This window comes from Chiloscyllium plagiosum, unplaced genomic scaffold (genome assembly GCF_037043375.1).
Source record: "Chiloscyllium plagiosum isolate Xiang-an unplaced genomic scaffold, Cpla_swu_hap1 HiC_scaffold_27, whole genome shotgun sequence".
In the NCBI taxonomy this organism is placed as follows: Eukaryota; Metazoa; Chordata; class Chondrichthyes; order Orectolobiformes; family Hemiscylliidae; genus Chiloscyllium; species Chiloscyllium plagiosum.
The window spans coordinates 78,860,722-78,876,176 of NW_028270165.1; the positions used below are offsets into that span (position 1 = coordinate 78,860,722).

At 46.9% G+C, this 15,455-nt stretch overlaps 3 protein-coding genes across 3 annotated transcripts in view; 1 reads left to right on the forward strand and 2 right to left on the reverse strand.

The window, feature by feature from the left end:
• Positions 1 to 15,455, reverse strand: part of LOC122543561 (uncharacterized) — a 696,117-nt gene that overhangs the window by 501,241 nt on the left and 179,421 nt on the right. The window lies entirely within an intron of this gene.
• LOC148144629 (uncharacterized) lies at positions 494 to 10,661 on the reverse strand. Its single transcript, XM_087974946.1, has 2 exons — positions 3,387 to 10,661; positions 494 to 801 (listed from the first exon to the last, which is right to left on the reverse strand). Exons 1-2 carry the CDS (start codon positions 9,224 to 9,226, stop codon positions 753 to 755), a joined length of 5,889 nt encoding a protein of 1,962 aa, XP_087831072.1. The 5' UTR covers positions 9,227 to 10,661; the 3' UTR covers positions 494 to 752.
• On the forward strand, positions 10,924 to 13,863 carry LOC122543517 (uncharacterized). The gene is made up of 2 exons (XM_087974963.1): positions 10,924 to 11,076; positions 12,115 to 13,863. Exon 2 carries the CDS (start codon positions 12,519 to 12,521, stop codon positions 13,653 to 13,655), a length of 1,137 nt encoding a protein of 378 aa, XP_087831089.1. The 5' UTR covers positions 10,924 to 11,076; positions 12,115 to 12,518; the 3' UTR covers positions 13,656 to 13,863.

Below are 15,455 nucleotides of genomic sequence, written 5' to 3' on the forward strand. Positions count from 1 at the left end.
ACACCAACAGAAATAAGGTATCTGTTCTCAAATAGGTATAGAAATATACTGGCTGGATAAAGACATTTTCTTTCTCTCAAGTCCACGGGAGTGAATGTGTTTGAGAAGACGCCTTACAGGAAGTTCTGGGATTTGCATATTATTGATACCTGCAACCCATTTGAAAAGATTAAAGTCTTAACAATCCAGGTTTGTTCAATGTATCATTTCAGTGGCAGGACACTGCAATGTTTTTCCATAAATTCTGTGTCTTTTGATCTTATTCTCCGCAACCACCTATTGAAGGAGCAACACTCCAAAAGCTAGTGCTTCTAAATAAAACTGTTGGACCCAAAACCTGCTATTGTGTGATTTTTAACTTTGTCTAGGTTAGGGGGAATTTGCTATGCTAAATACTGTAGGACTTTGGCTCAATCTACCAGCTTACTTTCTTCTATGTGTGAGCCGAGTCCTGCGTGTTCTTTAAATGAAGCAATAGGAGAAGATATTCGGTCTCTCACAGTTTATTTTAGCAGCAATTGGACAAATTATACAGAGCTCTGGGTCTAGACTTTTCTGTCTCTGACAAACTACAAAGTGTGTCAGTTCACAAAGTACGACCTATTCCTGTCCCAGTCTTTTATACAATATAAAACGTCATGCAATCACTGAGATGGGATTGTCTTCTGATTGGCTGTTGATCTGACTCCATTCTCCGCCTTCTCGCATTCCTGGATGTCCGACCCCATGTGACCTCCTGCCCACGAAACAGATCACCACCTGACCTCCTTGCTGCGAAACAGAACACCACGTGGCCTCCTCCTGCGCGCGAAACAGATACATCAAAGGCTTCCGAATGCCGAGTATATTTCCACTCGCACCAAGCCATATAATTTACAAGTCCCCCTTTTGGTCTCATGAAAATGAGACCAACAAACCAGTTTTATACATCACATTCGCTCTCCGATGCATAGTCTTTCCTTCTTGCCAGAGCCATCTGTGACATCTGGTAGGGCGGGGGAGCCTTCCCTTCAATTACTATGATGATTGCCCTGTTCAATACATCTAATACATGGGATACAACAACATCCACACAACACTAACACAATAATCATACCAACGAGGGACATAAACACAGACACAATCAATCCTTTCCATTTCCCAAACCATGAGTCGAAAATGCCTCTTGGAGGGTTGTCAATACCTGAATGTTCATGCATTTTTTCAGACAAGGTTCTTAGTCCTTCCAGGGCTCTGGTTACCGAGCCATCAGGTGCTGTATTGTTGGGGATGAACGTACAACATTGATCTCCGAACATAGAGCACACTCCCCCCTTTTCTGCTAACAACATATCTAAGGCCATTCTATTTTGTACTGTCATCAATGAGGTCGCTGCCAGTTGTTCAGAGAGTCCCACCACCTCGTCTCTCGTTCTATTGGCTAGCCTGAGTACATTGTAATGTACATAGTTAATTCAGTCGACGTTTTTATTCGGCGTAACTGGGAATAGAACACCGATAATTGGGAGATTCTCAAATCCTGCTGCTACTTGGTCTGCCAATTTATATTCATCAGGTACACCGCGGGGAACACCTATTGCATCTATGTAAGTGGTTGAGCCAGAAGTGACATCAAACAAATCCCAGCGTTTTCGTGCATATGGATTTATTGCCTGTTGTCGTTCTCCTAAGAGGAATAAGGGTAACCCTAGCCTGACCATTGCACAGGTTCTAGACCAATCTGGAGGTAGACTAACATAGTGTTCTATCTCCACAATACCAAAAAAGATCAGCTCTGGCCCAAAGCATTGTGCTAGCATTCTGCCAACCGGTTACATCAATCGTGTCCTGACACCAGTCAGCGGACAGGTCTCCCAAGATTGTACTGGAACTTTGAGCGAAACAAGTGTAATTGTTAGCACTTGGGGTAAACACTGGAGGTAACGTGGAATTCTTTACCGGTGGGAAAATAGCACTTAAGGTGGTACAATTTGGAGGGTCCACCCGCATGGTGAGGGCCATCATACAGTGAAATCCTGCTGGGTCTATATTCGGGAACAATGGGGCTGGCGTAGTAAATAGGGTTGGCCTGGCCGAGGAAGACGCGACGCAATTACTCATATTCATTGGAGGTTGCGGTTGCTGTCATCCAGTCCAGCCACAGGTTCTTATCCCCGTACCCGGTGGCGAATTTAATAACGTCCCTTCTCATGAGGTTGTTGTAATCTATTACCACGACTCCTGAACTTGGTTCTACCACCATGCTTGTTGTGGTTTCAGTTTGTGGCTGGTGTGTAGGAGGGTCCCCTAAGGTTACCTTCACTAGTCCCATGTTATCCACTCCAGATTGATCTACACCTATTACAAAATAAAAGCTTCTGTCATCACTCCCACAGTAAATCTGTACCTCTTTGGGACTCTGGTTAATATCGAATCTTGTCAGGGTTAACAAGAGTGGATTTCTTTTAGCTCTGAGGAATGACCGAGTTGCCCCTTTGTCAGGTTCACATGGTGTCGAACTTTCCATCTATTATCCGAGGGTGACGACTTCTTGGGTATCCATCGTACCCCAGTCCATGTTAATACATGATCCCACGATGGGCATGGGTCATAGTAAATGGCATAGAAGCAAAGATATACATCATACTCCCTCCAGCTCCCTGTACCTTGGCCACAATCAATTACTTCGCATAAGTCAAACTGGTATGTTGTACCATGGTTTTTATCATGTCTGATGTGTACCTGGTTCCCCGCCTCCCTTAAACATTTGTCCGCCTCTTGTCCTGTTGACCTTTCATTCCTGGGACTTTCTCCCCTCGCCTATGTGTTTCTCCCTCGTGGTTAATACCCCTATTAACAGTGGCATAATACTTATACATAAAATAATAGCAAAAACTCCCAACCTCAACAGCCTACGGTAGTGTGGGCTTCTTACAGAGATAAACATTATATCCTTTACGCAACTTTCCTATATGTTTTAAACAAATTCTTCTTGTGTTCCGGTCCTGTCCTCCCTTCTGCTCTCCAGAAAAACCCTACCTTAGAGATCTTGAGAACCTCTCCCCCTTTTTCCAGAACCCTCTTGCTGCAAAAGTTAAAAGTTTAAGACCCTTCTACTCTTTCTGTTCTTATTTGTTCTAGAGTTCTCGTTGGCGGTTCCGTGGCTGCACACTGGCTCCAATGGTACCAGCTTTCTCCTTTCCCCTGTAGTCTGACCACATGAGATGTCCTCTCCACCACCTTAAGGTCCTGTCCACCTTGGCTCCGGCCACTTCCGTTTGATCACTTTCAGCAGGACCCAGTCTGTGGTAGATGGCGCCTGGCTCTATAGGTCCCTCTTTGTCGATCCAACCTGTTTGGAGAAAGCTGACACCAAAGCTGTTAGTTGATCATAGTAAGGTTTGTACCTTAGAGAGGCTCCTCCTCCCTCTAACATCTGTATTCCAGCTCCTGGTCCCGGGAACTGCTGCCCTGTTGTCAGCTCATACGGGGTGAACCCTGTGATAGAGTTTACTGAGCTTCTAATGGACATTAAAGCTAAGGGTAGGGCATCCACCCAGCTTAACTTTGTTTGTGCACACACTTTTCCTATTTTTTCTTTTATGGACTGATTCATTCTCTCCAATTTTCCCTGTGACTGAGGATGGTACACTGTTCCAAACGCATGTTTCAGTCCTAAAGCTGCTTCAACTTCTTGCAGGTCTTTGTTCTTGAAATGTGTGCCATTATCTGACCTGACTCTCTTTGGAAACCCATGCATTGGAATGTATTGGTTTATCAAGAATTTGATCACTGTTTTTGCGTCTTTCTTTTTCGCAGGTATCGCTTCTGGCCAACCAGTGTATGCATCCACTGCTACCAAAAGGTACCGGTATCCGTTTACTCTCTCTATCATGTCAGTGTACTCAATCACTATTTCCTGACCTGGCATTCTTGGGAGAGGGAATTTTCCCTCGTGTGGTTTCACTGTTGCTCTCACATTGTATTCTGTACACGTTCTACATTCCCTAATATAATTTTCAATCATTACTGACAAGAACGGATGCCACCAATGTGTCAGATACCTCTGCATCTGTGTTTTTCCACAGTGTGTCAACCCATGAGCTTCCTGGAGCATGGAAGCCATCAAACCTGGGGGTAGGACTGGTCTACCGTCCGGTGACCTCCAAATCCCTTCTGACTCTGTGGCCCCTCTCTCTCTCCATACGGTCAGTTCATGAGGAGAGGCTTTCGGCTGCTCATTTATTAACATATTTGCATCGCAGGTGGGCAGGTCATACACTGTTCTCTCTGTTTGCATCATGTACTGTGGGGTATACCCTGCTGCTTTCTTTGCTGCTGAGCCTGCTTCCTGATTGCCCTTCGCTACTACTGTATCTGCTTTACCATGTCCTCTACACTTGACCACCGCCACTTCTGCAGGTTTCATTAGGGCCTCCGCTAATCTTTTCATATCTTTTTCGTGTTTAATAGGGGTTTTTGCTGCTGTTAAGAATCCTGCCCTGATCCATTGACTGAGTTCTACCTGTATAGCCCCTGCCACATATGCAGAGTCGGTGTAGATATTTACTCTTTTTCCCTCTGACCATTCTAACGCAGCTATCATTGCCTGTAGTTCAGCCAACTGGGCTGATTCTTTGCCTGTCACTTTTCCTCTCAACACTTCCTCAAATCCCTCACTTGTCTGTCGCACCACTGCATAGGCTGCTTTTAGTCCTTCAGTTGGATGTCTGTAACAGCAACCATCTGTGAACAGCACTTCTTCTGGGTCTACTAGTGGAATTGCCTGTAAGTCTGCCCTGACTTTGCCATCTATCTGTACCCTTTCCTCACACATGTGTGGTTCTCCTTCTCCCATGTTGTCAGCCATGTTGATTCCTTCATGTGTGAAAATTATATGTGGTGCATTCAGGGTTTTCTCTAACCTGGTTTGCTGCAGTGACGTCATTGTGAAGGCTGTTGAGTTCACATAGGCCACTATACTGTGTGTCGTCAGTACCGTTAGTGAATGGCCCATGACTATGTGTCCTACCTTTTGGAGAATTTTTGCTACCCCTGCTGCATGTCTTGTACATGGCGGGTGTCTGTCCTCTACTGGGTCAAGGGTAACACTTACATACATCAGCACCTGCCTGCCTCCCCCTTTTTTCTGAAAAAGAACACCATTTATTGTGTGTAAGTTTTCAGAAATATCGAGGAAAAATGGCTCTTTATAATCCGGGACTGCTAAATCAGCAGCCCGCGTTAGGGCCTGTTTAAGAGATATGAAACTTTCGTCTGCCTCCGTGGTCCACTGCAAATGGGCCAACAAATTTCTCATGCCTTGCTCATTTACCATGGCCCTCAGAGGGAAAGTGAGCTCCCCATATGATGCAATGAATTGTCTGCTGTATCCTGCCAACCCAAGAAATGAGAGCATGTCTTTTACAGTGACTGGTTTGATATGATGCAAAATGGAGGATCTATGGGACGGAGAGACACCTGTTCCCTTAGCGGAAATCACTCTACCTAGAAAAGACACCGTTTGTCTGCAGCATTGCAGTTTAGCCCGCAAGACTTTGAAACCGACGTTATACAGGTGAATCAGCAACAACTTTGTGGCTGCCAGACAAGAAATATGATCGGGTGCTGCCAGAAGAATGTCATCCACATACTGGATCAGTATCACCCCCTTTGGGAGTATTAGGTCCTTCAGCTGCCATTTTAGTACCTGACTGAAAATACCTGGTGACAAAATAAACCCTTGAGGGACCCTTGTGTAACGTACTTGTTGGCCTTTGTAGGTGAACGAGAAAACGTCCCTCAAATGATCAGCTAGTGGCAAACAGAAGGATGAGTTGGCCAGATCAATGCACGAGAACCACTTATGGTCAGGGGTCAGCACAGACATTGCAGTGTAGGGGTTTGGCACTTGAACTGTTGGAGTGGAGACAACACTATTGATCCGTCTAAGATCATGCGCCATCCGATATCTACCTGTATTCTGCTTCTCTACAGGTAAGATAGGAGTGTTCCAGGCGGACTGAGAGGGTTCTAGCACCCCTGCTGCTAACAATCCTGCAATTGTGTCAGCAATGCCGGCTTCAGCCTCTGGTTTGTGTGAGTATTGTTTCTGCCAAATCGGAGTGTGGTCTATTAAATCGAATGTGATTGGTGTGACATGTTTGCAGTGACCAACGTCCGTTGAACTTGCTGACCACAAGGTATCTGGTAGAGTGTCAAGCATCGCTGCAGCCTGTGGATGGTCTGTTTTTTCCCTGCCGTGAAACCTTTCAATCTGCCTATGTTCCAGCAGTACCTTGTCAGTTGTCCTGTACATAATTCTATAGGCTTCCTCTGATGGTGAATATTGTAAACCGGGTAGCTGAGTCCAAACCCAATCAGTTAGCCCCATCAAACGTTTGGACATAGGTCCCAGATCCTTGGCCTGATATTTAGCATGCACAGCCAATGTGACATGAGGTATAGCTTCTTCAGACATCTCATACCATTCCAACTGTTCTGCAGTTAGTTCAACAACACCCGCCACACCTTCTTTCCCTAGCAGAATGCAACTGGAGGAAATATCCCATTGAGTCCCTTCTAGGTGCTGATAGAATGCATGCTGATAGATTTCATTGTCATCTCTATCATAATATAGGGTAACATGGAGGGGATCTGCAGGAGGAGCACAGGGATGCAGCATCTGAACCCAGGGTCGCCATTGGTTGTATAGAGACTGTATGCCGTTGTTCTGCCTGCTTTCGGGTTGTAGGAGTCCCCAGTATATATCCGTCCACTGCCCTTCTGCCGTTGGTGATACGTCTGCTGATAGCATCATTTGGGATCCAGAGTGAATTATTGTCATGGAACAGTTGACAGAGTAGCCATTCGGAAAGGTCACTACCAGTCCGTCTGGTCCGCACAGAACTGAGGCCCCGCATCGCACCAGCAAGTCGCGGCCCATCAGATTGACAGGGCATGCAGGTGATGAAATATACCGGTGACGGAAAGTCTGTCCGGCCACTGATGTAATCAGTGGCAATGTCAAAGGCAGATTTTCTGGTTTGTCCGAGAACCCTACTAACTGGACGCTGGAGGATGACATGTTTGATAGAGGGATGTCACAAGTGATGGTAGAAAATCTTGCACACGTGTCAACCAAAAAAGACAGATTCTTGTCCATTACCCTCATTTGCATATAGGGTTCTGCCAACCCCAAATATTCGTACCTCTGCCCTTCCGGCATGGTTTGGGGGTACTGACCTTGCACCGGAGCTGCAGCTGCATTTGGGGCTTGGTAAGGCTGAACAGCCTGTTGAGAAGGAGGCTGACTTGAGCGGACATACTGTCCTCGGATCGATCGCTGGCCTCCCTGGGATCCCCACAACATGGGACAATTTCTTCTCCAATGCCCGGGCTGGCCACATTCAAAACAGGTGTTGAGTGGCTGACCTCTGAGTCCTCCGCGGCCCCTTCCTCTACCACGTATTCCTCCTGCTACGCCTATAGGCCTGCCCCTATAACGGGGGCGGTGTGGCATCCAATCAGGTGCTGGGTCTAGACTCGGGAGATTGTTTTGTGGCGACAGCTGCTGAACCATCTGATTAGTCGTCTTTTGGGAGGCCTTTGTATCATTAGCCTTCCTCCTAGCCTCATCGAGCTGTAACTTCAGCAACTGCACTTGAGCTGACTCGTTGCTCTGTTTATCTTCATCCTGTTTTGGCCTGTGGCGCTTCATGTGGTGCGTCAAGTGTTTTTCCCACTGTTCTGTAGAACAACCTGGGATGTCAGGATTACTCTCCATTGCCTCTTTTACTTCCTTAGGCATCCCTGCCATAACAGCATTCCTAAATAACGTGGTCTGTAGCTGACCTGACCCTGGATGACTCCCCACAGTATCTGTCCACGTTCCCTTACATCTGGCCAAAAAGGCAGGCATATCCTCACCCTCCTTCATTGTGAAGGTGAGTGAGTGCATCGCTCCCAGTGGAATCGGGAATCTATCCCTCATTGCACTTCCCACACAGGTGGCATGCTGCATGAACGGGTCTGAATCAGGTAGTAAGGTGGTCCCCGCAGAAGCTTCAATCTGTTGTATTTCCCACATACTCAATTGCTTGCCCAACAATGCTCTCCAGTCACCCATAGCTAACTTGTGACCTAGTGTATATTGGCAAAATTTAGTCATCCAGGGCCCACCTCCCTCCGTGGGTGGGGGCATTTTATCCAGGATGCAGTTCATGTCAGTAAATGTGAAGGGCTGATAAACATCCCCCATATAGGAGCCTCTGTAAATTAATGGCATTTGGTGGTGCTGATACTTTGTGCGTTGTCGTAATGTGTCTCTTTGACGCAGGTTATAACTTGGTTCAGGTAGGGGCTTCAGTGGAGGGCCATGTTCAGCATGCATTGTGAGTGAGCCTTTCAAAGTGACGGGGTAGGTGTGTGGGTCATCCTCCGTCAGGGATTCTTCGTCCTCAATGTCTGTACTATTGTTAGACTCCTCCCCATCCAATTTCTCTCTGTTTCGTTCTTCCCTCAAATCTCTCCTTCTTCTGTCTAAGAACCCGTCATCTAATAACTGACCTGAGTCATGTAATTTTCCCCTCTTTTCATTCTCAGCACTATACAGTGTCGAGTGAGCATCTGGCTCTTGCACTGATGAATGTCTCCCCTGTTTTGGCTGTTTTTTGTTTCTGCTGTGCGTCATTATCACCGTGCTTGCTTCCTTAACTCTCTGTTCAGCTTCTAGTGTTAGTTTGTCTACTTTTCTGATGCTTTCTTCTACTGCTTCCGCCAGTCTCTCTTTTGCTACGTTGTACTCTCTTGTTCCTACTTCTTGCACATCTAACACCCCTTCTTGAACATACATGAGTGGCATTTGTGTTACAGGATATGGGGGCGGTGATTGTACCCCAGACAATTTAGGATATAATGGTGCAGATAGTCCTGCCTTTTCTGTCTCCTTTGCCAGTTCTGTTTTAGAGGTACCACCTACTCTCTTTTGTAGTGTTTCTACTGCCATACAGGCTAACGTCATGTTGTGCAGATGAATCCTCCTCTCTTCTTTCTCCCCGCCTTCTTTTGTCCACTTTCTTCTAACTAATATTGACCCTTTCTTTCCCTTCATGTGCTCTTCTACTTCTAGTTTAGCTTGCTCTACTGCTTTTCCTAAAAATGGCGATAATTTCTTCCTCTCCTCATCTTTAGGGATTTTGCCCTGTTTTTGTAATTCTTCCCAAACCTTGTCATATTTCTCCATCATTGTTTTTTTTTGTTCTTTGCAAGCCCACTGACTAACTGACTTCTGGCTTTATCCCACTGCTGTTTTACAGACAACATTAAATCGGAAGAACATCCTCCGTATTCTTCACACTCTTTATCAAATTCCCCTTCCATTTTGTGTTTTTTTTTGTTTTTAATCCTCCCGTCCAGTAGTCAGTTGGTTTGGATATAATATAACCGAGCAACCAACCCAATCAGAGACAAATCCGGTGGCCAGTCAGTTTGTATGGAGTACACCCGAGCAACTGACCCTTTCAGTGAGAATTATCAGCAGTTTCGTTGTCACCGTTAGGTTTCCACTGCTGACTCTCTCTCGCTGAGACACCACCGTTTTTGTCTTCAAGACACTACTGGCTTTTCTGCCACCCTCCGTACATTCCCCAATAAATTTTAAAACTTACAACACATCAATCATAAACCAAAATTTGAGAGTGTTGCTTTTATGAGATCCTGCTCAATGGACTTTAAACCTCCTCACACTTATATACCTTGTTGCTTTTATGAGGCCTCTAACCCCACAGGATCTTAAACCTGTACGTACTAAGCTTTGTTACTTTTATGGGGACTCTAACCCCATGGGACTTTAAACCCGTACGTACTATATCAATACTTTATCCACTTACTATTACTAGGACACTTGCAGTATAATGACAACAATCAATTTGGTATCTCCAATTGCAGAACTTCGATATAAACAGGCGTCTGCTCACCTTTTTATGCGGCGCCGCTTGTTGTTGTCATCAGACATCAGTTGTCCGTTGTTTCTATTTTTCTCTCTTTTCCGTCACTTCTCCACATCGGGGTCACCAAATTGTAGGACTTCGGCTCAATCTACCAACTTACTTTCTTCTATGTATGAGCAGAGTCCTGCGTGTACTTTAAATGAAGCAATAGGAGAAAATATTCAGTCTCAAACTTTTAGTTTATTTTAGCAGTAAGTGGACAAAGTATACAGAGCTCTGGGTCTAGACCTTTCTATCCCTGACAAACTACTTTGTCAGTTCACAAAGTACAACCTATTACCGTCCCTGCCCCAGTCTTTTATACAATACAAAACGTCACGCAATCACTGAGATGGGATTGTCCTCTGATTGGCTGTTGATCTGACTCCATTCTCCGCCTTCTCGGGTTCCCGGATGTCCGACCCCATGTGACCTCCTTCTGCCCGCGAAACAGAGCACCACGTGATCTCCTCGCGCGCGAAACAGAGCACCACGTGACCTCCTCGCGCGCGAAACGGAGCACCAGGTGACCTGCGCGCGAAACAGACCACCACGTGACCTCCTCCTGCGCGCGAAACAGACATATCATCAAAAGCTTCCGATTGCCAGTATATTTACATTCGCACCAAGCCATATATTTACAATACCCATAGTACCTAGGGATGTGCAGGTTAGGTGTAGTACTCGGGGTAAATGTAGAGTAGGGGTAGGCAATTGTTGTGGGTGGGTTACCCTTCAGAGGGTCGGTGTAGCTGGTTGGGCCGAGTGGCCTGCTTCCACACTGTGGCAATGCTCTTAACGGAAGGGATTTCCACAAAACGTGCAAGGCAGCGCAGGCGCAGTGCGGGCGAGCCGGCCGGCGGCCATGGCATGCGCAGTGCGGTGTCCCGTTGTAGGTGGAGCCCGGATCTCACCCCGCCCCGTCTCCAATTCCCTGCCCGACCCCTGACCCATTGATGGCGTCACAACACGGAAGTGGCCCGACCAGTTTGAGTGAAACTGCCTCTCTCTGAGCAACTCTTCATCCTGAGACAGAGAAGTGGGGGAAATATGTTCACTTGTAGTAACTGGAGTTAATCCGGGGAGGAAGCAGACTCTGCAAACGCCGGTATGTGTCTTAATTACCCGGGTGAGGGGGAACGGAAGGATGGGGTGGGGCTATTTTTTCCCAGCACGCCAGAGACTGAGGGGTGACATTATAGACTTTTATAAAATTATGAGGGTCATGGATAGGGTCAAGAAACAAGGACTTTTCTTTGGGATGGGGGCAGTCCAGAACTCAAGGTTAATATGTTTAGGGAGAGATGTAAAAGAGACCTCAGGGGCAAGTGTGTGGTGTGTGTATAGGATCAGCTGCCAGAGGAAGTGGTGGAGGATGGTACACTTACAACAGTTAAAGGGCATTTGGATGGCCATATGAGTACATAGAGATGTACAGCACAGAAACAGACCCTTCAGTCCAATTTGTTCATGCTGACCAGATAGCTAACCCAATTTAGTCCCACCTGCCAGCACATGGCCCACATAGGAGCCAAGTAATGGCGAATATGACTAGATTAATTTAGGATATCTGGTCAGCTTGGACAAGTTGGGCCAAAGGATCTGTTTCGGTACTGTACGATGCTAATCGTTCTTCGATGAATGCAGAACTGTGGTTGTGAAGACTGAACTTTCACAGCAGATTTCAAGAATGTTTTGCCCTTACTGGGAGCAGAAGAGCTTGACTGAAGTGTGTCGGTGTTAATGCCTTGATGTTTCATTTTGCTCCCACCTTCCTGAGGACATTGACCATTTTGTGTCTGGTTGTTCCTCAAGACGCTGAATTGCCACACTTTGTTTTTTGCTTCCCAAAATCAGACCTGCTCACTCTCAGCAGTAGCCCAGTGTTGTGAAAGACATTAACTTTCAGGTGGAGTTATCCAAAATTCAGAGAGATGTCAGTTTTGACGGTTTTGCTTTTCTGCCCCTGTAAGATCCTGAATTAGCATCTTCAGGAGAATTAGTTAGAGCGGAGTGAGAACAGAGGGGGAGAGAGTTCTTTCAATTTTGTGGAATAAGAAAAGAAAAGAAGGTTCCGCAGAAAGTAGAATTGCTCGTTCTGAATTTCTACCCTGGACTGAGAGACTTGTGAAATCTCTTTTTGCAGAATATTTGAAGATCTGAAGACAGAAATTTCAAAATGAACAGATGAAGGGCTTTGCCCGAAATATTGACTCTCCTGCTCATTGGATGCTGCCTGACCTGCTGTGCTTTTCCAGCGTTGCACTTTTCGATACTGACTCTCCAGTGTCTGCAGTTCTCACTTTCACGTCAATGGCTGACAGTCACTCGATTCATCGGGAGCGCAATGGTTTTCAACTGATTCTGTGAGAAAGAGCAAAGCTTTTTGGTTCCTGTTTCAGTACATTTTCAGCGTCAGTGGGTCTGGATGAGAGACCCTACTGTTGCAGCGCACTGAGTTGGAGAGTGTAACAGCTGTACAGCCTGGCAAGAGGAATTCACGGGAGGGAGGGCCTGTACACGCATTTGTGTGCAGCTGAGGCTTCGGCCATGGCGAAACCCGAGGAATCCCGGCCAGTGGAGAAACCATGGAAGTGCGGTGACTGTGGGAAAGGCTTTTGTGCCCCATCTGCCCTGGAAACTCATCGGCGCAGCCACACTGGGGAGAGACCATTCTCCTGCCCCGTCTGCAGGAAGGGCTTCAGTAGTTCCTCTGCCGTGCTGACCCACCGGCGGGTCCACACGGGGGAGAGGCCCTTCAGCTGCCCTGAGTGTAGGAAGGGCTTCAGCAATTCCTCCTCCCTGCTGAGGCACCGGCGGGTCCACACAGGGGAGAGGCCCTTCAGCTGCCCCAAGTGCGGGAAGGCCTTCAGCGATTCCTCCACACTGCTGAAGCACCAGCGGGTTCACACCAGGGAAAGGCCCTTCAGCTGCCCCGAGTGCGGGAAGTGTTTGACCCAGGCCTCTGACCTGCTGACCCACCAGCGGGTCCACACAGGGGAGAGACCCTTCACCTGCCCCGAGTGCAGGAAGGGCTTCAGCAATTCTTCTGACCTGCTGAAGCACCAGCGTGTCCATACGGGAGAGAGGCCCTTCAGCTGCCCCGAGTGCGGGAAGGCTTTCAGTGATTCCTCTGCCCTGCTGAGGCACCGACGGGTCCATACAGGGGAAAGGCCCTTCAGCTGCCCTGAGTGCGGGAAGGCTTTCAGCAATTCCTCTGACCTGCTGACCCACCGGCGGGTCCACACAGGGGAGAGGCCGTTCTCCTGCCCTGAGTGTGGGAAGGCATTCATCAATTCCTCCAACTTGCTGACCCACCGGTGGATCCACACCAGTGAGTGGCCCTTCAGCTGCGTCATATGCGGGAAGACCTTCAGGAATTCCTCCACCCTGCTGAGACACCGGCTGGTCCACACAGGCGAGAGACCTTTCAGCTGCCCTGAGTGCGGGAAGGCCTTCAGCGATTCTTCCACCCTCCTGAGGCACCGGCGGGTCCACACGGGGGAGAGGCCGTTCCCCTGTGTCGACTGCGGGAAGGCCTTCAGCAACTCCTTCAACCTGCGGACCCACCGGCAGCTGCACACAGGGGAGAGGCCGTTCACGTGCTCTCAGTGCGGGAAGGGCTTCACCCGTGCCTTCCACCTACGGAGCCACCAGCGAGTGCATGTGCCATCACTCGGGGATTGAAGGAGTGCCGTTATGAACTGGAAATTCCACCTCGTTCTGGGGATTCCTGTGTTTGAATCCCAATACAGCAGATGGCGGAATTGGAATTTGGTTAGAAATCTGGAGTTAGAATCTAATTATGAAACTATTTTCACGGGGGGTGTGGATCCAATTACAAAGGGGTAACTCGGTGACCAATAGTAAAGAAAGTGAGGTTTGGGGGGGGGGGGTTAGGGAGTGTGCGCGCTTTAACCTTGATGTTTAAAAAGCAGCTACTTTTTCTATGCCTTTTCGCTGGGGGGATCTGAAGCTGTAACAAAGTTGGATCACAATAAAGGTTATCTCAACTTACCACCGGGCTCAGACTCTCATTAAAGGCTTTGTGCCCCAAGGGGTTTTGTTTTAAAGCTGGTCATTTCTTTCAGCCTCCAGCACTAAGTTTCCAATGTCACTTATCAGATGGAACAGTGAATGAATAGCTAGTATCGTTAGAAATTGTAAATTTTTCAGGAGTGCAAAGTGTGTTGTTTCCTTGGCATGCTAAAGTGTAACGGCAGCTCCGGAGATGTGCGCTGTGTTCACTAGAAACTGTGGAAGTTTCTAGTGTATCGGACTTGGGTGGATAAAGTTAAAATCACACAACACCAGGTTATAGTCCAACTGGTTTATGTGGAAGCACTAACTTTCGGAATGCTGCTCCTTCATTGGGTAGCTGTGGAGCAGGATCATAAGACACAGATTTATCGCAAAAGATCACAGTGTCATGAAACTGAGAGGATATATTGAACAAACCTAGATTGCTGTTAAGTCTTTAATCTTTTAGAGTGGGTTGCAGATTTTGGTTCATTAATATGTAAATCCCAGAACATCTTTTAAGTCACATTCTCGAGATCACTTAAGGTTTTATATACAAAAAAGTGACATCTCAGCTCAGACAATGCATTAAAGGTGTGTGGTTCAAGTCTCAGTATCCCAATCATGAATCAGACTGGTTCTATTTCCAAAGTAGGAATTTATAAAATAGCACATGGATTGACTGCCTGCAGACTGTGTGCTTTTTGAAGAAAATTGAACGTATCTGCAAATATAATTCTGCCAATACAAATTATCTCCATAGAGTTATGTGTGTGTGTGTGTGCATGAGAGAATGTGGTTGTGTGCATGTGAGTTTGTGCGTGAGAGTGCACGTAAGAATGTGTGCATTCTTGGTAAATTGTGAGTGTAATGGAGTATATGTGTGTTTGTGAGAGAGAGCATGTGTATGAGAGAGGTATGAATAAACGTGAGGGGTTATGTTTTGCTAAAAAAAGGAAGGGCAAGACTTGTACAGTTAACGGTAGTGCTTTGGGTCATATTGCAAAATAGAGAGACATGGGTGGGGGTGTGTTCAGGTACATATTCTTTGAAAGTTGCATCACTGGTAGACATGGTGGTTAAGGAGGCATTTAGCACCATTGCCTTCACTGTTCACACCATTGAGTATAGGAGTTGGGACATTATGTTAAGGTTGCACAGGAAGTTGGTGAGGCCACTTTCTGGGTACTGAGTATGGTTCTGGTGGCCTTGTCAGAGGAAGAATTCTATTAGAGAGGGTTCGGTAAATATTTACCAGACGTTGCCAGGACTGGAGGGTTTGAGTTTGAAGGACAGGCTGGGACATTTTTCAATGGGTGACCTCATTGAGATTTATAAAATCATAAGGAGTGGAGGTAAGGAGATTAGCAAAGGCTCTTCCTTAGCATAGCGGAGCTTAAAACTTGGGGCATATTTCTTTAAGGTGAGAGGAGAGAGATTTAAGAGGAACCTGAGGTGCAATGTTTT